At 34.9% G+C, this 21,474-nt stretch overlaps 3 protein-coding genes across 4 annotated transcripts; 1 reads left to right on the top strand and 2 right to left on the bottom strand.

Annotated features, from left to right (window-relative positions):
* The first annotated feature begins 2,017 nt into the window (after positions 1 to 2,017).
* On the top strand, positions 2,018 to 2,389 carry LOC104212513 (uncharacterized). The gene has a single exon (XM_009761803.2). The coding sequence runs from the start codon at positions 2,018 to 2,020 to the stop codon at positions 2,387 to 2,389; it is 372 nt and encodes a 123-aa protein (XP_009760105.2).
* A 4,601-nt stretch (positions 2,390 to 6,990) lies between these two features.
* Positions 6,991 to 9,650, bottom strand: LOC138868127 (uncharacterized). The gene is made up of 3 exons (XM_070162592.1): positions 8,967 to 9,650; positions 8,120 to 8,186; positions 6,991 to 7,885 (listed from the first exon to the last, which is right to left on the bottom strand). Exons 1-3 carry the CDS (start codon positions 9,002 to 9,004, stop codon positions 7,619 to 7,621), a joined length of 372 nt encoding a protein of 123 aa, XP_070018693.1. The 5' UTR covers positions 9,005 to 9,650; the 3' UTR covers positions 6,991 to 7,618.
* A 909-nt stretch (positions 9,651 to 10,559) lies between these two features.
* On the bottom strand, positions 10,560 to 21,098 carry LOC104212514 (uncharacterized). 2 transcript variants are annotated; one of them, XM_070162590.1, is made up of 9 exons: positions 19,521 to 21,098; positions 19,149 to 19,355; positions 13,474 to 13,578; positions 13,327 to 13,392; positions 13,077 to 13,241; positions 12,586 to 12,660; positions 12,375 to 12,505; positions 11,076 to 11,132; positions 10,560 to 10,652 (listed from the first exon to the last, which is right to left on the bottom strand). In XM_070162590.1, the coding sequence occupies exons 1-8, from the start codon at positions 20,136 to 20,138 to the stop codon at positions 11,090 to 11,092; spliced, it is 1,410 nt and encodes a 469-aa protein (XP_070018691.1). In that variant the 5' UTR covers positions 20,139 to 21,098; the 3' UTR covers positions 10,560 to 10,652; positions 11,076 to 11,089. The 2 variants fall into 2 exon arrangements, with proteins under 2 accessions (XP_070018691.1, XP_070018692.1); XM_070162591.1 differs by lacking the exon at positions 13,474 to 13,578 and having other exon boundaries at positions 19,521 to 21,097.
* Between the last annotated feature and the right edge of the window lie 376 nt (positions 21,099 to 21,474).

Below are 21,474 nucleotides of genomic sequence, written 5' to 3'. Positions count from 1 at the left end.
CAGGAACATGTGAGTGATCTAGGGCAGAATAGACAACTAATAGAAGATGAGAAAGCAGCAAAACTTCAACCGGAAAAATGGTCACGAATAGAGGAAAGTATTATGAAGCAGAAGTCCAGAATAAAGTGGTTACAATTAGGGGATGCAAACACAACTTATTTTTTTGCAAGTATGAAGAGTAGGTGCAGTCAAAACAAAATCAGAAGGTTGATAAAAAGTGATGGCAACTCAGTTCACACAAAAAAGGATATAGAGTAAGAGGTGATAGGTTTCTATAAACAACTATTGGGGACTTCAACAAATGAACTACCAGCAGTAAATCCAGTAGTAATGAAAGATGGTCCAAAGGTGAACGGACTACAGCAGATGCAGTTAGTAGCAGAGGTGACTAAGGATGAAATATATCAAGCTTTGAAAGGTATAAGTGATGCAAAAGCTCCATGTTGTGATGGCTTCAATGTAGTGTTCTTTAAAAAAGCTTGGCTAGTGATAGGTGAAGAGGTCACAAATGCAGTGTTAGAGTTCTTTGCAGAATCCAAAATGTGCAAGCCAATTAATGTTACAACAGTTACACTCATACCAAAGGTGAAAAGTCCTGCAAGAATCTCTGAGTACAAGCCTATTTTCTGCTGCACAATTCTGTACAAAATTATATCAAAGGTCTTGACTAACAGATTAAAGGGTGTCATGGATGATCTAGTGGATAAAAGCCAGGCTGCTTTTGTTCCTGGCAGATTGATTAATGATAACATAATCCTAAGTCATGAGCTAGTTAAAGGATATAATAGAAAAGGGGTATCTCCTAGATGTATGATGAATATAGACATGAAAAAAGCTTATGATTTTGTGGAATGGAGCTACTTAGAACAAGTCCTAGCATACTTGCAACTGCCTGAGAAGTTCATACAGTAGATCATGCAATGTACTACCACAGTATCCTACTTTATCTTGATTAATGGTGACCTACAGAACCTTTTAAAGCTAAGAAGGGATTAAGGCAAGGGGACCCCTTGTCATCTTATCTCTTTGTGCTAGCTATGGAGTACCTAACAAGAATACTAAAGACTCTCAGAAAGAACCCAGATTTCAACTACCATCCAAAATGCATCAAAATGAATATTATTCAATTGAGTTTTGCAGATGTTCTATTGCTGTTTAGTAGGGGTGATATTATGTCAGTACAACTGGTATTTCAATGCTTTCAACAGTTTTCAAAAACATCAGGTTTAATAGCTAACAAAGAGAAAAGCTCTATAATTTTTGGAGGAGTAAAAGAAGAGCAACAACAACAAATACTAGATGGCCTGGGGTTTGTGAAGGGAGAGCTACCAGTGAGGTATCTAGGAGTGCCTCTTAGCACTAAGAGGCTATCCTTAATACAGTGTCAGCCCTTAATAGAGAAAATGCTAGGAAGGATAGAATCTTGGACAATAAAAATTTTGTCCTATGCAGGAAGAATTCAGTTAATCAAAAGTATCTTGTTCTCTATATAGATATATTGGTCACAGATATTTCTCCTCCCAAAGAAACCGATCCACTTGATTGAGAAAGTTTGCAGAACTTTCCTATGGACTGGGGGGATTGAAGAGTCTAGGAAAGCATTAGTGGCCTGGGAAACTTTGTGCAAGCCTAAGACAGCTGGTGGATTAAACATATTGAATGTTGAAGTCTGGAATAAAACTGTCATTTGTAAGTTGATGTGAAACTTAAGCAAGAAGAAAGATAGGTTATGGGTACAGTGGGTGCATGTGTACTACAAGAAGCAGATAGCAGGATGGAGTATTGAGGCAAAACAAGCTTCCTGGATAATTCAGAAGATTTTCAAAGCTAGACAATACTTTGAGGAAACTGGATACAATGAAACTGAAGTGAAAAAGATGGAAAGCTTTCAGTGAAGAATTTCTACACAAAACTGCGAGGAAACTTTGAACGAGTAACGTGGAGGAAACTTATGCAAAGTAATCTGGGAGTTCCAAAGTGGAAATTTATTGTCTATCTAGCTGTTCAAAGAAAATTAATGGCTAAAGATAGACTGAGAGGACTGGGATACGTGGAGGAGGTCACATATGAACTATGCAACAAAGAAGAGGAGTCTATCGATCACCTGTTCTTTTCCTGTTCCTACACTTCACAATTATGGACAGTGCTGTTGCAATGGCAGGGGATTTGCAGAATGACAATGCGATGGACTGATGAACTCAACTGGACAATCAAATGCTGCAAAGGAAGGAGCATTAAAATAGAACTATATCGACTAATACTTGCAGAAGCAGTATATCATGTCTGGCAGGAAAGAAATAATAGAATTTTTAGAGGAATGAAGCAGTCCATACAGGAGCTTGTTCGAGAGATAGTTCAAGCAGTACATGGACGAGGAAGATGTGTATAACGACTACAAGCTAGACTAGACGAGATGAATTACTATCCTACTTATAATTGTGTGTAATAGGTAGGACGATAATGTAGAGTAAAGAAGGTAGAAGATAGAGCTGGGAGATGTAAACAATTATGATCTTTGTATTCTGTTTGTTTGAAATGAAATGAAATTAATTACCAAAAAAAAAAATATAGTTCTTTACCTTTACATTCTAATTTGATTGGTAGTTTTCTTTTGTTTTGGGTAAGAATCCATTTCGTGTTAAAAATAACCTATTTTTTAATTGAGTCCTTAAATTATTCATCACTATTTGATTCAATTATCATCAATATATTTTGGTAAATAATATATTTCTCAAAAGGTAATTGATTTGATAGTGTTACATTGAAAATGTGGTCGCCGGAATATGTGTTTGGTAGTGTTGTCTTATATTTAAGAAAAAACCGACAAATAACCGCAAAAACTGAAAAACCGACATAAATCGAATCGAGAAAAAACGACTTAATTGGTTTTGTTTGGTTCTAATATTTGAAAAACCGACTTACTTGGTTTGGTTTCTTTTTAGGGAAAAATCAATCCAAATCGAACCATGAACACCCCTAACCATCATTTAAAACAATTAATTAAAAAAGAAACCACATGCCCCCAAGTCTCGTAATCTCTTGTTCGTGACTTGTTACTTTCGTTATTTTCTCCTCTCAAGTCTCCCAATATGGTCAACATTTTCCCGGTGTGAACACATGTAAATGCTCAGGAAAAAGACATCATAATACGAAGAACAAAGCTTAGCTTCTTTTTTCTTCTTCTATTTTTTTCTCTGAATTAAAGATTTGACAAATGGGAAAAAAGTCGCCTGGAAAATATCAGGAAAAACAATCACAAATAAGCTACAATACGCATTGTGTCTTTATATAACTTACTAGTATTAGTACCCGCGCAGATGCACTAATCATATTAAATATTTAAGTTATTTGGATTGTATGTAAATAATCTTAAAATTTACACTTTCTTAGTAAATATAGATAATCATTGGATATTAACTACATGAAAAAATTAACCATTTCTTCTATTTTTCTTTTTTGATATCATTTTTGCCGGTGTCATTAGATCTTAAAAATAGTAAGGAAGTAAAATAATAACTCATATTTATGGCAAAATAATCAAATGTTGAGACAATGAATGACTCTTTAGATAAGACTTAACTCTTTTACTACTACTTGAACTCTTATTTGGTGTGTTGATATCTCTTAAAAAATATTTCTTTCTTAAAAATTCAGTTTCTAAAACATTATTTTTCAATAATAATTATTTTTATAATAATATAATTGAAAATATTATTCTTAATTCAAAGCTCATTTTAGTTAGCTATCTAAAAATATAAAAAAATTCTTTAGCTAGTGAATTTTTTTACTCCATTTTGATATTTGACACTAACCATGTTAAATATCTGAGTTATTTGAATTATATGTAAATAACTTTAACATTTAAACCTTCTAAATAATTATAGATAATCGTCATATATTAATTAAGAAACACTACATGAAAAAAGACTAACATTATCTCAATTCTCGTAGTGATAATTTTATTTTTGCACTATTCTCATAGGTGTCATTGAAACCTAAAAATAGTCACAAAGTGAAATAGTAACTCGTATTTATGGTAAAGCACAAAGGTTGACACGATATAAACGATTATTTGATTACGGCGTGACTCTTATACTACGACTTGAACTCTTATTTGGTATGATTCTATCTTTCAAAAAATATTTCTATTTTGAAATTTCATATATATATATATATTATAATAATGATTATCTTTATAATGATGCAAGTGAAGATATTATCTTTTAATTTAAAATTCACTTTAATCGGCTATCTAAAAATTTAAATGATTCTTTGGCCGTATGTATTTCAGTATGACTCCACTTTAAGTTTATCGATATCTCTAGCCCCAGAATTTGAATTTTTAATACCCTTTTTATATACAAAAATTTTATTCTTTGAATCATTAAAAGTTAAATTAGTTGATTATTATTATAAAACATTGCATATATTGTCTTAAAATTGTCAAGTAATTTATTTTTCGATACCATACTGAGCTTAACCTCAATGCAAAGTACTCAAATTGCATTCTAATTCAAATTCGAATATCATATCAGTTTGTTAGTAATAGTGATTTTTTAAAAACGACAAAAATATAAATTAAAAAAAAAATATTCGAAGATATCCTTATCTTATAATCTATGTATTTGAGTTGAAAAAAAAATATTTGAAATCTATGAGATTAACTTTCAAATTTTTTATACTCAACAAAGATGAAACATAAGAAGAAGTTTGTTGTCATCTTTTATTTCTCGCTATTAGATCTTTCTAACATTTTTTTCAATATTTATTTTCTTTTATCTTATTTTTTATGTCATTATTTCTTTTGTTACAAAAAATTATTTTTTCACTATAAAAGGATGAGTTTTAAAAAAATTGTCTATACATGAACTTTAATTATATTTTTAGTCTTTGGTTGAAATTATTTCATATTTTTCTTTTGGCTTTATCTAATCAACCTAAATTGGTGCTCACCCGACCACTTAAATTAAAAAATTAAATGATATGTAATTTATATATAATTCATATTTAATATGTATATAATCATGTGTTGTCGGTATATCATCTATTTTATATTAGCTATAAAAAGTAAACAATAAATATGAACCGGATATTATGTAAATATTCCATAAGATTTCGTTTTTTTTTTGAGTTTATCCATGATATAACTTCTATTATAATAATTTTAAAACTCTCTACTAATCTTCAAAAATATCTTATCTTTTCATATAAATTTTTTTCTTTATATATACTCTTTGTTACACTTAAAAGTCGCTATAGAAACTATCAAATAAAAACCAATTTATCTCTTGTTGAGTTTGAAAAAAAAAACCTTTCACATAATCTAATGATTCAAAACTAATATTCTTCAACGGAAAAAATATTATACCTTTGCAATATTGGCTTGACTATAGCTAAATAAAGGAGTTTCAACTTATACCCTTCAATTCCTTGAATGTCTAAATTGAAATTAATGATAGCAATTGTATAGTCAAAGTTTAGTTATTTGTTTGATGTCCATTTATGCAAATTGACTCTTCAAACAAATATTCTTCAATAAGAAAAAAGAAACAATTTTTTTTAATATTGTCTGATTTTGTGATGTTTCTTTCTCTAGCATGTATGTTTACTTTATTATATATGTAAGTAAACTTTTATTTGGTTTTGTAAACTCTTTTTTGTTATTTAGATAAACATAGACGTGTACCCAATATATTACATTTATTTCAAAAGAATTTCATTTTATTCAAATCTAGCTACAGTGTTTCAAAGAACTATACATATAGGTTTTAAATGTGAAAGAGTTCTATAGTTATATGGAGTAGTTTTTTTTTTTGCTAGAGATGAAGTTGTATTTAAATAATTATAAAAAATAACAAAAGTTCCTAACATGATTGCATATGATCATTAACCGAATTAAGTATGATAACATGATAAAAAAAGATAAATTTTGTTTTTAATTTAAATTCAAATTTTAGAACTTTATCCATAAATTTAAAATTATCTTTTAATTCAAATAAAATAGTCAAATATAGAATAAAGTTACTATATACTATTTACATTTATTAGCTTGCCACTTGACTTAACCATAATATTAATTATATATGATAACTTTCTTGCTTTAATATATATACAGATTATAGTTATATCTATCCACATATCATAGGGAAAAGTAGGATCAGTTCCTATACAGAGTAAAAATAAAATATTTTAGGGCAAAAGGAAGTGTTATAAACATATAAAAAAAAATTCTGTGATAAGGCTGCAAATCTCATGTTTGGTCCTAGCATGTGATTTGTTTTAAATCTCTTTACTCTCAGAGCTGTCTACACCATTCTGAGGACAACTCCGCGAGAGAACAAATGTCTGAAATAGAGAGGAAATTTCTTGCTACATTTTTGTATTTGGCAACTCAAAAAGGAAGTTGTGAGGACATGGAATGCAAGTTGGAGATAGTATTTCAGCCTAAAGAGGATTGAAGTGAAACGATGCGGTGATTCTCTTGAAAAATCAATGAAGAATTGAGGAAGAGCTAGACTATAATGGAAAGGCAATCGAGCCATTGTTTACACCTTAGTTCGTCCGCCTGACGTGCACATAAAAGCTGCAACACTGGTTCAACAGGTAAGTGACACAAGCTTATTTGCATTATCTCCTGAGCTTGTTCATACAACTTTTTAAACATTAGTAAAACATACCTGACAAGTATTTCTTTGCTTTGCAGAGGTGAAAGACTGCAAATTAAAGATAGAAATGAACAACTCAGTCGAGCAACTGCTGCTCCTAGTTTCAAACTACCTTTGCGAAAATTGAAACGGAACTCTTAGTTGAGACCAGAAGGTTGAATCTGGCCTGTAAGTCGAGAAATTTGATAAACATACAGGACTAGGAGGTACTAATCCATGAGATTACTTGTTAGTCTCAACACAGAAGTTTGCAGGCTAAACCAAATTAGATTTTGCAGTTTCAATTGGACTATCATAAGCTAGTAAACAAGCCTATCAAGGAGAATGAGAGAACCAGATTCAATATGGCTTCACATAAATTCTTGATCATGTTTACTGATTTTCTTGCTCAACATATCTTATATAAACTTTCATGAAAATAGAGGAAGGGGTACAGCTTTTACTATGAAACATCGCCGCTTCTGAATTGGAATAATATCACCGCTTGGCTGAATGAGATACAAGCAAACAGCAATTGGCTAGCAAATTGCATCACACCTTCATCTTTTTGTTGAAAAAGGAAATTGTCTGCACCATAATTGTTCAGGCTCCTTAATTGTAATATATTGAAGCAAAGTTCAGCTGGAACAGTAGTATTATTCACATTGACACAATACAAAAGTAAAGGAAAGGTTCCACCTTTAGCTTGCAGGCTCTCATACTCCGCGCACACCTATGAAGGCCAATATAAAACGTCATTCCCCAAAATGAATGATTTTCGCTGGAGCAGCAAAATGTTTTAAGGACACAAAGTTGCAGAAATCATAGCTTCATTGCACTCAGCGGTGGGGTTAGAATATCAGAAAATTTCAAGAATGCTACGGTTGGATTTGAACCTATAACCTTAAGCTATTTTTAAGCCACCTTTGCCACTCCACTAGCATCTTCCCTTTTGTCAAGAGAATTATTTTACCCTATTTGCGCAATATAAGTTTTTGACGACGGCCTTTCAATTTACGCCCCTTGCGTCCTCCTAACTTTGCCCCTGATTGCACTGATGACAAGTTAGCATCTTCCTTATGGGATAGAATGGATTCCAGTTCCATCTCCTGCTGAGGCAATAACAATGACCACGCCGATGCCCAGGTGGCTGCTGGTACTGTTTTCTGAAGATTCCTCAATGGATTAATCATTCGGTTTTTCATTTCTTCAGTAGCAAGATCTTTTCCAGTACATAAAACCTAAAAAAACAAAACATATTAAGTGGCTACATGAGGGAAAGTTAATTTGATAAAAAGCCAGTGTAATTGTGAGATAGTCATCATGATAGATAAAATATAAGATTTTATGCAAATCTATAAGATTTTTATTACTTCTTTACTGGATAAAATATAAGAATTAGAGTTGAGAATATTTATATCAGGAACAAATGAACAACTCAATCTGGCATCTATAGGTTCTGATATAGAAATAACCTCTGCAAAAACTGATAAATTTTTTGGAAAATGCTCATATTTGGGACCCAAAAGTTCTCTGTCTGACCTGCAAAGCGTGAAAATTTGCAAAAACATTAAAGAATAGAAGGAAATTGATTTAAAAGATTACATATTAGAGTTTGCAAACTTTAGCTGGTGTTCAATTTGCAGAATGAGAAAATAGACAAATCATAGTAACAACCACCAATAAGATGATCAAGTCAACCCCACAAATGCTACAAAGATTATAGTTTAAAATTCATCTAACATTAGAAAGAACATGATGATTTTTTTAATTTAGCAGAAAGCCTTCTGTCAATATTCAAGATTGCAACTGCTAACCAAATTCTGTTAAACCAAATGTAACAGATATTTTCTAGTTACACCATCATAACTTTGAAAATGGACACAATACTATAACATTACTTCAAGCATTTATTTTGGCTAATGGTCGTGTAATTTTCCTATTATATATCTGAAATTAGGAAATTTATTTGGAACATATGCATCATGCATGCTATTATAAGAACACTCGTACTTTTATCTACGGAAAACATTTTAAATTATATGTTGCTATTTTGTGATCCTTTTTTCTTCTTCTAATTTTACAATTGATGCACCAAAATTTTGGAGTAATGAGAAACAATTGCTGAAAGCTAGTTGACCAACAAATGTGTTGACAAAAACCCAAAACAATTGAATTCGAAATTAGTAAAGATACGTTGTCATTAATAATCTTGTGACCTGCCTTAGCAATCAGTCGCCTTAACAAAAAGAAGATCTGAAAAGTAAATTAAAGAGCAGATGATGATAAAAAACTATAGAACAGACTAGTCCAGGACAGTACCTTTCGACCATTGAACAGAGCTGGTCGTGAACAACCATGTTACCTCTTATAAGCAGACAGTTCAACCAAGCCGGAATAATCTAGCAAAAAATTGGAATGAGAAATAAATGGAATCTCAACAAGTTATGTACATTGGAGGAGCATCATTTCATCTAGGAAGAACAAAAGCGACATGTTTTACCAAAATTCAGATATGGTGAGCATATGCATACTCAGTTGTACCAAACACCAAGCACCATGTTAGCAGTCCAGTTTCTTCAAAACAATGAAAAGTACTGACAATGCATGTTATACGTAAACGTGCCTTATATTTCCTTTTAGTAAATATATAGAAGTGTCTAAACTCTCCTTTTCGTAAGCTGACTAAATATCCTCAGCTACAGGATAATTAAACAAAATAAGTTGGAATGAAAACCAGCCACTAGAAGATTAAATAAGAATTATAGAAGTCTTGTAAATCACTATATAAGTGGTTGAAACGAGCACCATGTGTCTATATTCCTAGTTTATTGCAATCATTTATCAGGCTGGTATACTGACTTTCAGATTTTAAAATTTGTAGGACAAAAGTGCAAACATGAAATGAAGTTAGTAGAGAAGTACAACAACAAAATCTAAATGCATATATATGTGTGTGTGTGGGTGTATGAGCTGAGCAATAAAACATTAGGGATTCCCAGAAAATCGCACCTGTGTGGAGTCAATACTTTCCCGATGAAATTGACATATCTGACCAAGTGCAAAAACAGCATCATGATATGCCTGTTCATTTTCAGGTGCCAGAGCATGTAGATGTGTTATCACAACATTGATCCTTGAAAGAGCCTCTGAATCACGTTATGAGATTTGGTAAATACAAAAATATATCACTCTTCATCCACTTCCCCATGATGAGAAGAATCTCAAAATCACATTCAACGATATCATACCTCCAATAAATGGTTTGAAAACAAAACCACCATATTTCGCACAAAGCCTAAGTCCATAAAGTGCATTCTGAACATAACATTAATGGCGTTTGGATGAATCAAACAGTAAATGTCACATGACTGAAAACTATCCGAACCACCAAGATGCACAAACCTCTCTAAGAACTGGATTTTCGTTGTTGCTTGAGTCCAAAAGAAAAGGAAGACATATATTATAATACCTGGTTTGAACAGAAAGTACTATCAGAATTGTGACCTTATTTAAGAAAAACCTCATAAAGATAGACCTACTTTAGAGCTGATTCGTTGCATTCCTCCACAAGTTTATTAAAGATATTTACACATGCACTTCTCCCTTGAGCTGTTTTATCCTTGCCCTTTCAAGCAGTGAAAAAAGAACAATGAGAAATAATGGTGGAAAACAACCTAGGGGATCGAAACGTCATTGGTTACCATAAACTGAAACTCACTGTCATAGGCATTAGATATGAGGAAAGCTCATCAAGGAAAGGCAAGAAAGCAGCCTTGAAGGTTTTGATCAATGTCAACAATATGCAACCAACCCTATAAAATACTTTTTCTTCTAGCTCTCTTTCCTCTCTCAGCAATTCAGCTTCCTCAGCATCAAAGTCTTCTGATTTCTCTCTCTCTCTCTCTCTCTGAGTTTTCCTTTTCTACGTGAACTTTCTATAATGACGTGCTTTATCCCATCTGTGATTCTATGAACCTGATATTCATTGAGAAGTGTTCCACCGATCTGAAAGAAGACACAAAAAGAACCATAAGAAGTGAAAGCTGCCGTTCTAACTCATGTCAAGGTAACTTTTGTAAATACAGGATTTATGGTAAATTCTAGTCCACGTTTCAATTCTTAAGCATTATGTGATGGTCCAAGTATGTCTTTTGTAGGAATAACTAGAAATTCTGCATGTGCCCACGCACAGACTAAGAATGACCAAGCCTGCCGCTCCTATTTTACTTTTCCCTGAAGATCTTACTCTATGCAAGTTATTACTCTTGTTTCCAGGTCTTGCTATGTACAAGGTTGTCCTATTTTACACTTTCATTCTTACGAGCATGGACAAGTGTGTTGCTTATCATAATGGACATAAAAAGCTTGAAAAGAAACTGCATAGAGTAAATTCCTGCAAAGTAAATAAACCATCATAACCTGACATACATTTAGGCAATTATTCAATTCCTGCAATATCTTTTCACATAGTTTTGTCTCAGGCTCCTGCATGCAATAGCAATTGAAGTGTCACTTTCTCCTTGTTCAGATAAATGGAGATCAAACCTTTTCCCAACAGGAAAAAGAAACCGTAAATATTAATGTGTTGAAGGTAACCGAATACAATGCGTCCCCCAAAGCCAATATTATACGGCCAGGCAACTGCTTAAAGTACCACTTGTTTCCACCTCGAGCAGTCCCTTTCTCTACTGCCAGTTTAGCAGAACGCAACAAGGATACCGTTGCTTAACCACCACAAATTAAAACAATATCTCATTAGAAATTCGATAAGTTAAAGAAAAAAAATTGGCGACCTAAGAAGTATTGGGGAGAGGTGATCAGACAGGACATGGCGCGACTTAGGATTACTGAGGACATGGCCCTTGACAGGGAATTATGGAGGTCGAGCATTAAGGTTGTAGGTTAGGGGAAAGTTGTGAATATTTCTACAGCACAATAGAGTGAGACTAGCCAGTTAGGAGTTAGACTAAGAATGTCATTGGTCGTCTATTGATGCAGGGCTTTACCTGCTAGTTTTACTATACCAGCCATCTATTTCGTATTTCGTATTCTGTATTTCATATCTCTTATATTGCTGTTATTTTATTATGCATTTTTATGGTACTAATATATCGGCTCCTGTTGCTTTTTTGAGCCGAGGGTCTCCTGGAAACAGCCTCTCTACCCTTCGGGGTAGGGGTAAGGTCTGCGTACATATTACCCTCCCCAGACCCCACTTGTGGGATTATACTGGGTCGTTGTTGTTGTTGTTGAGGTCACTTCCATAGATGCATATCATTTCACCCCCAAACATGACTTTGTGCATACTGCAAAATGTGAAACTTAAGCAAGATATCCCTGGTAGCCCGAATTATTTTGAGAATCACTCGTGTTGTTATCTGTTGGGAGATATGGAAGTCTATGTGTGCTATTAAGTATGGATCCTCCACGCTATCCATTAAGCGTACGACTTATCAGATTTTGTTCTTCTTGAATTGGGTGGTATTCAAATATAAAGGGAATAATGAACGGCCTACAAGTTAGGAAGCTATATGCAGGTTGGTTATTGATCTTTCTCCCAGAACTGAATCATCACAGTTAATGGGAAAGGCCACCTCCGAACTGGATGAAAATAAACACCGACGGCAGTAGAAATATGGAGGAAATGATTGGTGCAGGAGGAATCTGTAGAGACCATAATGGCAAGATGATAAATGAAAAATCCAAACCTCAATGATAAAAACTTACCTATCATATAGTTTATCTGAGGATACAGTCTTATCGGGCTCAAGTTGAGCACATTCAACTGCATATGGCATGACTATACTCATGTAAGGAAGAAATTCCTTCCCAATGCACACACAAATCCCGTACGACGCCTGCAGTAAATCAAGAAAAGATTGAGAGGCTAATCTAATAAAAAGTTCTGAGCCTGTAAAACCAAACGAGTAACACTTACCTTTAGACAGCGAAGAATATTTGTATACTCTGTCACATGTGATTCTTGTAAGGAGTACTTAAGCACTTCCATAACCTTTAATATAACAGAACATATAGAAAGGAAGGTCCGCGTTTAGAAATGAATGAATGGATAAGATCACACCGCCAAGAGAAGAAAAGAATGCCAAGAGAGATGCAGAATGCTGGACCAAAAAGGAACTAGGAGGAGAAAATATATGAGGCAGTAGTCATTGATCCCAACAGTTGAAGAAAGTGGTATTTCAAATAGGTGTAATCAATAATATGGTTTGTCTATGGAAAAGCCATTTAAGCACACTTTTCACTTAATCATGGTTAATTAACATATATTTTCACCTCAAATTATCAATAAACCATGATAAATCTTTGTGGCATGGTATAAATACCGGTACTGTAGATAAGTTTTTCCCATAGCACTAATACATCGCACGCACATGCAAAGAGAAGCATCGAGTATAGTTTGGAGACGACCTGCTTCAAGTCATCTCTGAATTTCTCTTTGCCTGCAGCAAGCGCAACGTTGCTTATGCACAGCAAGACTTTGCTTTGAAGCATCTGATTAGATTCATCATTTGCATTTACCAGGATTGTTTTTAAATACGGCATTACAAAATCATAGTACTTTTGGAAGTGCTCCTGTTGAAGTAATATATTAGTCATCATTAGCTACAACATAAGTAGAAACAGAATTGAGTCAAAAATAAATGCAAGTAGGTAATACCTTATAGAAATAAGCTACACTACCCAATGCAAATAATGCTTCATCTTGAACCATTTGATTGTCATTCTGCATTTCAGACAACAGCAATGAATCTCTTAAGACTCGTTAACAATAATCTACCTTTATAACAAATCTATCTTTGCATACCTGTAGAAGTACAAACAGTTTGTTAAGTATTCTATCAATGTGGGAAGAGCTTATTGGCTCTTTAAGTGCAAGTAGGAACATCACGGAAGCTGTAGCTGCACATGCCTATGAAAACGCAAAGGGAGTAAAACGAGTAACATTGTAGGTATTTTGAACTGAATGAAGTAGCAATGACACAGCTGTACCAAAGCTTTACACTACAAATTCTTCAAACTCTATTCTGAAAAGGGCCAAAGCTATCCCTTTTGTTTAGTAAATGGTTTAAAATTAACCTTTGTCCGCCTTTTGGTCCAAAAATACACACAATGCTATTTTCAGGCTTAAAATTACCCCTCCTGCTAACGGCACAACATGTCGGCCCCACCTTTAATGAGTTGGCAACGTACACGTGTCATTAGCTTTAAAGAAAACTTGCATCCTCTTCCCGCACCATCTTCACCACCCCATTTTAGCCATAACCACTGCAAAATCCAGCCGGAAAATATTTCCAAAGCAATAAATTGGATCCGTTGCCACCCCAGCCAAATCTGTGGTGTCCAAATTTGTGGACTTAGTGTTTGGTGTCTAATCTTCCATGTTTCTATTTTTACGAGCTTTGTCTTGTTTCTGCTCATTGATGGAAAATTTCAAATCTGCTTTTCCGGCATGTAAATTGACTGCAAAATACAATTGGGTTATGAGTTTGCGATTCTCACTCCCTTCTGTCACGGGCCGACCTTTTTCCGGACGCTAGCTGCACCAAATAGCCCGTGCGGCGCCTGTAGTCACCCCTCTCTACAGGCTAGCCTTTCCTCTTTCCCAGGTTTTCTAGCACGATCTTGTGCCTGTGGTGGAGCTTGCCTAGGAGGCTTACGTCAAATGTGTCGTCCGTCTGATGTCTAGGCTCATAGCCTTGACTAGCTGTGGCACTTCTCATCTGCCGGATCTCATCGATGCGCACACCCGGGGTTGGCTAAGGACATGTCCGTCCCTCACCTAGCACAAAGCATCGCTCTCGCGTGCACAGTCTAATCCTCAAGCTTGACACTCGCCTCGTGCATCCGCACCCAGTTTGTGCTTCGCCCGAGTAGGTTAACCTTTAGTCCTTGGCCTTTGTCATGTGTGTCTTTCATAACATGCCCATGGTTGTCTTATGGCATAGCCAAACATATCCCTCGCAACATACTTCCATCCCGCATAGTGCAGTGTCGTCCCACAACTGCATGTCCAGGCCAACAGACCCTTTCTCGCCTAGCTGAACCCTAGCCAAGCTCACAAGTCGACAAATGAGGTCCCTAAGATAGGTGCTTCAAGTATCTAATCGGCACGGAGGTCTTTATCCACCATTTCGGTAGTCCACAGGGCATAATCATCCCACACGTCAAGCCTCCGGTGCTAGTTTTGTGCCCAACGCTAGCCCTGAGGCGTCGAGTCGTCAATAGAGTTCCCAAGCTCGTATGGATACCTTACACACTCTTTTGAGATGTCCAGGCAGGCCCTTGAGGTTCCCCCTCAAGGTAGCTCACTTGGTGTGGCTTGGTGGCAGCACGCACGGTGGAGGCTGGCTGAGCTTCAACACCTCTGCCCCCCTTTTATATGCTTAAAATAAGAAAGCCAATGATCCCCTAGTAGACATGTTTTGGCCACAAAAGGAAAAGCTGTGAAGACCTAAGATTCGCCAGTTAGTCATAATGCAGAACTGATTATAGTAAATCTATCTTATGCCATTCGCAGTGGATGTTTGTCATTTGTGCTTAAAATTTAATGTTTCATACTTGGAACATGTGGCATGCCACCATCTATCTATATCTATCTATATCTATACTATATTAAAAGCACGAAAGCCTTTAGCGAAATGTCGTTCGCCTTTTTTACCCTTTCAAAATAAATCTCACACTGGACTAACTTGTAATTTAAGTTATTTTCCTAGTATTTAGGAATTTAAAATTACTAAAATTTTATTTATCAAATCATTCCTTATTTGAACTATGTATGAAGTCCTAATATTTAAGATTTAATAAGAATACTATAAGGAAAGGAAAACATGTAAAAGATTTTCCAACAAAGTAAAACAATTCGATTACATAGCATGTATTGGATCAAAATTTTAGTTCCGACAACCAATGGTGTAACTTTAAAGTCAAGTACAAATATTTTAACTTATAATTTATAATTTTTTTCTAGAATTTAATACTTTAGTAGTATAAATAAAAATAGATAATAGATAATACGCTTTCATATAATATTTGAACTACCTTCATATTCAAATAATATATTCTCTTCATCATTTTTGTTATAATATTTGAACTACCTTCATATTCAAATAATATATTCTCTTCATTTGGGTTCTCAGCCCAAATGAAAAGCAATTTAATCATCAAGAAACTTTGAATCTTTTTCCACTGCACCCAACTGGGATTTTGCAAGAAGGGACTACAAGCTCTTCTCCTGCTTCTGCTCATGATCAGTTGACTATTCCTAGTAATTATACTCCTTCAAATTTAGTGGAAGCAAACTGTTTTACTGATCTTGGAATTGGTGCTGGTGATCATCAAGTCTTTAACTTCTTATGTGGAAAGGGCCCTTGTGAGAGCCATTATTGAGAATTATTTTGTGACATTTTGCTGTGTTTTCACCTGGTTGGGTTCTGCTTCATGTTTTGTGTTGATCTCAAAGAGTATATGTGAGCATATCCATCTGAACAACGCAATATATTGTGAATTTAATTGTAATTTCATTTTGTGGAAAGGAACCTTTCTTTTTAATTTCTCTACCTTCATCATTTCATCTCATCACAATGTTATTACACTTGATTTCATTGTATGTTGGGTTCATGGTGGTCGTACAATTTGAAGCTGAAACCCCCTTATAAGGCGGTGAACTGAATTCTAGATTTAGACTTTTCGAAATAAAATTGTAGTTTGCAGTACTTATCGTCTAAGTTTATTCTAGTTGCAGTTTCACGAGAATTATTATTATTAGTAGTACCTTGTTGAGCTGCTTCCTCCCATTTTCTAGAATTTAATTTAGGCTTGGTCAAAGCTATCCTTATTGTCCAAGTAAACTAAGGGACGGTTTACATAGCTACATTGAGTGCAACTAAGAAGGAATAATTACTTGTATCTTAGCCGCTGAAATTATCTATTAAGAAGAAAGAGTAACTGAATGCCGGAGATCTTAAAGATTCTTTTTTTTGTGTGCAAATCAAGTAAAAGGAGTAGACAACTGTCTCTCTTTTCTCTCAGCGCACGTTAGGTGCTAGCTAACCTGCGCCTTCGCCGGAAATGGGAGGAAGAGGGCGATCTAAGAAGAACACCAGCAAAACACCAGTAATTGAATGAAAACTAATAGATATCATCACGCGAGAGCAAGGAAACACAATGCAAAAGCCAAAGATATGGCCTTCGGACACTTCGAACTCCGAATAAGGCACCGTCTGTTCTTAAAGCTTTATCTTGACTTCCTTCACACTTCCATGAAGTTTCACCCCATTCCCATAGTCGTGGAAATAGTTATGGCCTTCGGACACTTCAGCAAATTACGACAATGCCACTGTCCTTGCGAAGTCAAGCCCATAGGCAAACGAACTCCAAATGACGCCAAACTTGGTCAGCATATATAAGAGCATACTAGGAACAAGGCCTACTACCGAAATTCTCTGATGATGATTTTATTATTTTATTGCTTTATGTGTTTGACATGCTTATTGTTCGCAAGAATAAATCCAGAATTGTAGTCCTTAAGAAGCAGTTGAGCAAATCGTTTGCGATGAAGGACTTGGGGCTCCTCCCCCTTTCCCTCTATTGTCTTCTTTGTTCTCATCCAGGTGCTTGTTCATGGATAAAGGTGGCAAAATGGTTAAAAGAAAACAGTTATCCACCCATATTATCCATAAAAAAATGGGTTGGATAATGAACGATTTAAAAACGGGTCGAATATGGATAAAGAACCATATTATCACTTAGAAAATGGTTAACCAAATGGATAACCAATGGATAACTAATGTATTTAACTTTTACATTTGTAAAGCCTTAAATTGGAGTTCCTCAAGTTTGGAAGACTAGGAATTCTCCCATAAGTGACCATATTTAAGAAGTCATTGATAATATATAGATACCATATTATCCACCAGATAAACTCGTTTTATCCATCTCAAATACGGGTCGGGTCAGATAATTTATCCGTTTTTTTAATTACCCGTTTGAACCGCTCATATCCGATCTGACCCGCCCGTTTGCCACCCCTATTCATGGAGTATATGTATCAGCGTGAGTCCCTTAGAGGGTGGTGAATCACAATAGGTGTTATAGTCAAGAGACCTTCTCAAAATATTCAAAAGTTACATCTAGAACACAAGAACTTAAGCAGATGCAATAAAATAATCAGTTTGGTATAAAGTTATATTGCACCAACAATGAGGTTATTATGTTCATGTTTAAGCCGAGGATTCTTATCAGTTGAACATAGTAAAATATGTAAAGTTAAGTAGTTATTCTGCCTAAGGATAGAAACACAAAACTTTAAAGATTCAATTTACTAAACCTATACCAAGTTATGGATCATCAACTTTATGGAATATACATTAGAACAAGTGGGTTTCCTACTTTTCAATTTTATAGCCCATATTTCAATTTACAACCAACTAGCCCAGAAATAATAGGCTAATACCCAACATTCAACTCCAATAGGTTCTCGAAATTACTATTTAATTTTTAAAAAAGATTGCTCAAGCTTTTAAGTTAATTTTCGAATCAGTAACTGTGACTCAATTATTAGTTCAACAAACCAAATCCATTTAGGTGGTGAAAATTAGATTTTTAACAAGCTTAAATATGTGGATTTAAATTCCGGATTTGATTTTGTAAAAAATTTGGAGTGATTGTTATTCAGGCTTGTTAGAAATAGTATAAGGAGGTTGTATATAAAATTTGAAGTCATTTAATGGAGATTTGGACTGGTTTTGAAAAGAATTGCAACTGAAAATCGTGGAAGAAGTTCGTCTACGGACGCTTGTATAAAGGTGTATAATAGTGTATAAGATGTGTTTATACACTCATACACTATTATACATAATTATAAAAAAAAAACTGACTTCATCTTCTCCCTTGCGTCTTTTCTAAAATTTAACTCAAATCTTGCTCAAATCTACTCCAAATCACTTCAAATTTAAATTTTGAACTCCTTTTGATATTTTCGATCAATTGGAACAACACGCAATCCAAACAACTAACAAACTCAAAAAATCATATTTTCGAAAGCAAAGCTTTGAATGGCCTTCAATGGTGGACTTCTACTTTTCAATTTTCTGACATCGCAATCAAGTGACACAAGGAGAGAAGCAGTAATGGCGGATTGTCATTTGAAGCATATGTAGAAGATATGAGAAGAAGAGAGAGTGATAGCAATGGACGTGAGAACACAGAGTTAACTCTATAGCTTTTAGAAGCAATGGTTGTACGAACACAGATTTTGAATTTGCTAGTGCTTTCAAAATATGTACAATATGGGCTAGGTCAGGTAAAACTTAAAACATGGGTCATTTTTTGTTATGATATGAAGTCATGTGTATTTTCTTGTAATTCCCCATTGTAAAAGTGCAGCAAACTAGATACTTTTGCTGGTTGTTTCCTGTATCAATAATAAAAAATTATTTTATAGCTGCTATTATAAAGGTTTTATATAACCATAGGTCAAACCTGCACTCGAGGATTTTGAAAATCATCCATAGCTGCAGCTAATTCTGGTAATACTTGGTTATGATACTGTTCTTGCAAATCCGGACAGAAGTCAGTCGACAAATAGACAATTGCATTAATAGCAGCCCATCTGACTCGAGGATGAGAATCTCGAAAAGAATGCAGGACCATATTCACTACTTGCTCCAAATACTTGATCATCATCACCTATAAACAGAGAAACCATGGGTTCAAGCTTAACAGCCTAAGAAAATTAAACTAAAACAAATAGGGGCATGTGGGCAAACTATCTTATATCCTAACAAAATAACACCCTCTTAAATGCTACAAAATAATCCCATGAATACACTAATTAATGAAAAGGAGTTGTACCTTTGAGCTACATTTAGCAATTTGAGCAAGTGCCATGAGAGCTGCGTGGCGTTTCTCCCACTCAGGGGCAACCACATAAGAACTCAGCTGTTCTATGGCAATAGGAGTAGTGTTGCCACCTAATGCTTTAGCAAACCGGCGTAAACAGATGGCACCATAAAGGTAGTTGTCCACTGTCCATCGATCCCGGTATCTATTAATGTGGTCGTTTATCTCTGCACCCTCAGCAGTATGCCAAGTAGGTTCATCTTTAGTATCCAGTATCAAATTCAAAAACATTGTGAAACAAGCGTCAATAAACCGTGGCAGCTTCTTCATCATACCGGGGACTTTCTCCCTCGCCTCGACCAAAGTTAACAGAAATTCAATTGCCAAACGCCTTGTCTTCTCTTCCAAAATCTTAGCCTCTGCTATCTCAAACATGGTATTAACCACTTCCACTAGTTGCAGCCTCAAAAACCTAGGCTCATTCTTCGCCAACTGTATAAGAAAACCCAGCGCGGCGTGTGCTGCCACTTGATTTTCCCCATTTGTCATTAATGTGTCAGTCAGTAAATCCTGAAACCTGGCAGTAAATCCGGAAACCTGGCAGTAAATCCTGAAACCGCTCCTTTTCATATGAACTCGGTGTGCACTGAATGAAGATGTGCACAGCAAACATGGCCGTGATCCTCACATTGAGATCGAGTTTATCGTCATTCAGTGTATTAAGGAATAAAGTGTGCAAATCTCGTACCCAAGTAAGTATTTTTTTCGCCAATCTTACCTAGATGGCAAAATATTAAGAAAACTGAGTCTTTTAACAACTTGTTTGAACTGGAATCAGTGACGTAATGATACAAGAATGGCAATAATTCAGGCCAATTGTCATCGGGCAGAAGTGAAGCAGCTAGTTCCAAAACGGTTCGAGAGAGCATGTTGTTGATGTATGTTGATTGTTCGAGCTTGAGACGCATAAGGAGATTAGACTTTAAAATGGATTGAGTTGAAACGCTTAAACTGTTCCAAAGGCAAAAGTCATTAACCAACGTGAAAAGAGGGCAACACACTTGGTACGGAAATCAATGTCATCGTGTGAACAACCAACATCAAGTTTAAGAGCAAAGGAATTTGGATCGTTGTGAAACATTAAATTGAATATTGACATAGCCATCAAACCTTTTTCATCGGCTTCCCACATGTATTGTGAAACAAGGCTTTCAAAGGAAATCCCCTCCATCTGCAAAATTTCTTAGTATTAACGTAAGTAGTTGTTATGTCAGTAGAAGAGAGTCTCTAAATTGGGAAATTGATCGAATTAGGGTTGGGCTTTATATTCCAAAGAGCTGGGAAGGAGACGGTTATGCAAATTCTAGTAAATCATTTCCCAACTTCTCTTCTTCTTATTCTCTCAGGTGAATCCGCCATTAAAGTTCAAGCTCCAATTGAAGGCCCATTAGTTTCCAATTGCAAACTCTCTGAGTTGTAATAAAAGTTTGAACTCCATTTGTTTACAATTTCACATAAGAGCATTACAGTACTACCCTATTATATACTACTACTCCACTATATGTTCTTCCTTAGCAACTGCGATAGATCAATTATTTAAGTCTTCCAAAATATCTTTTTTAAGTGGAAGTAAGTCTCATTAATTGATAATAATAGCTGTCTTCATATAAATGATAAACGTGTCTTCACTATGTGACAAGTGACTTGACGGGCAAATTTCCTTTCTCCGCTTTATTAAATGAAGATTTTTATCTATTATTATTTTTCAACTTTTCCGTAATTGGTAAAGTTGATGTAATATGTCTAGAATATCGTGGATTCGAGAATAGACCCTCGTGTTCCGCCTCTTTCTGTACCCTATTCATAACGGAAACTTAATGTATCGGGCTACCCTGCATTGTTTTTATTTTATTTTATATTATATAGATTACTATATTCTTAAAAAAAGAGCTCTACAAATGTTGGC

This window comes from Nicotiana sylvestris, chromosome 11 (assembly GCF_000393655.2).
Source record: "Nicotiana sylvestris chromosome 11, ASM39365v2, whole genome shotgun sequence".
In the NCBI taxonomy this organism is placed as follows: domain Eukaryota; kingdom Viridiplantae; phylum Streptophyta; class Magnoliopsida; order Solanales; family Solanaceae; genus Nicotiana; species Nicotiana sylvestris.
Note: the sequence above shows the minus strand (reverse complement) of the source record. Positions and strands in the feature narration are given on the sequence as shown.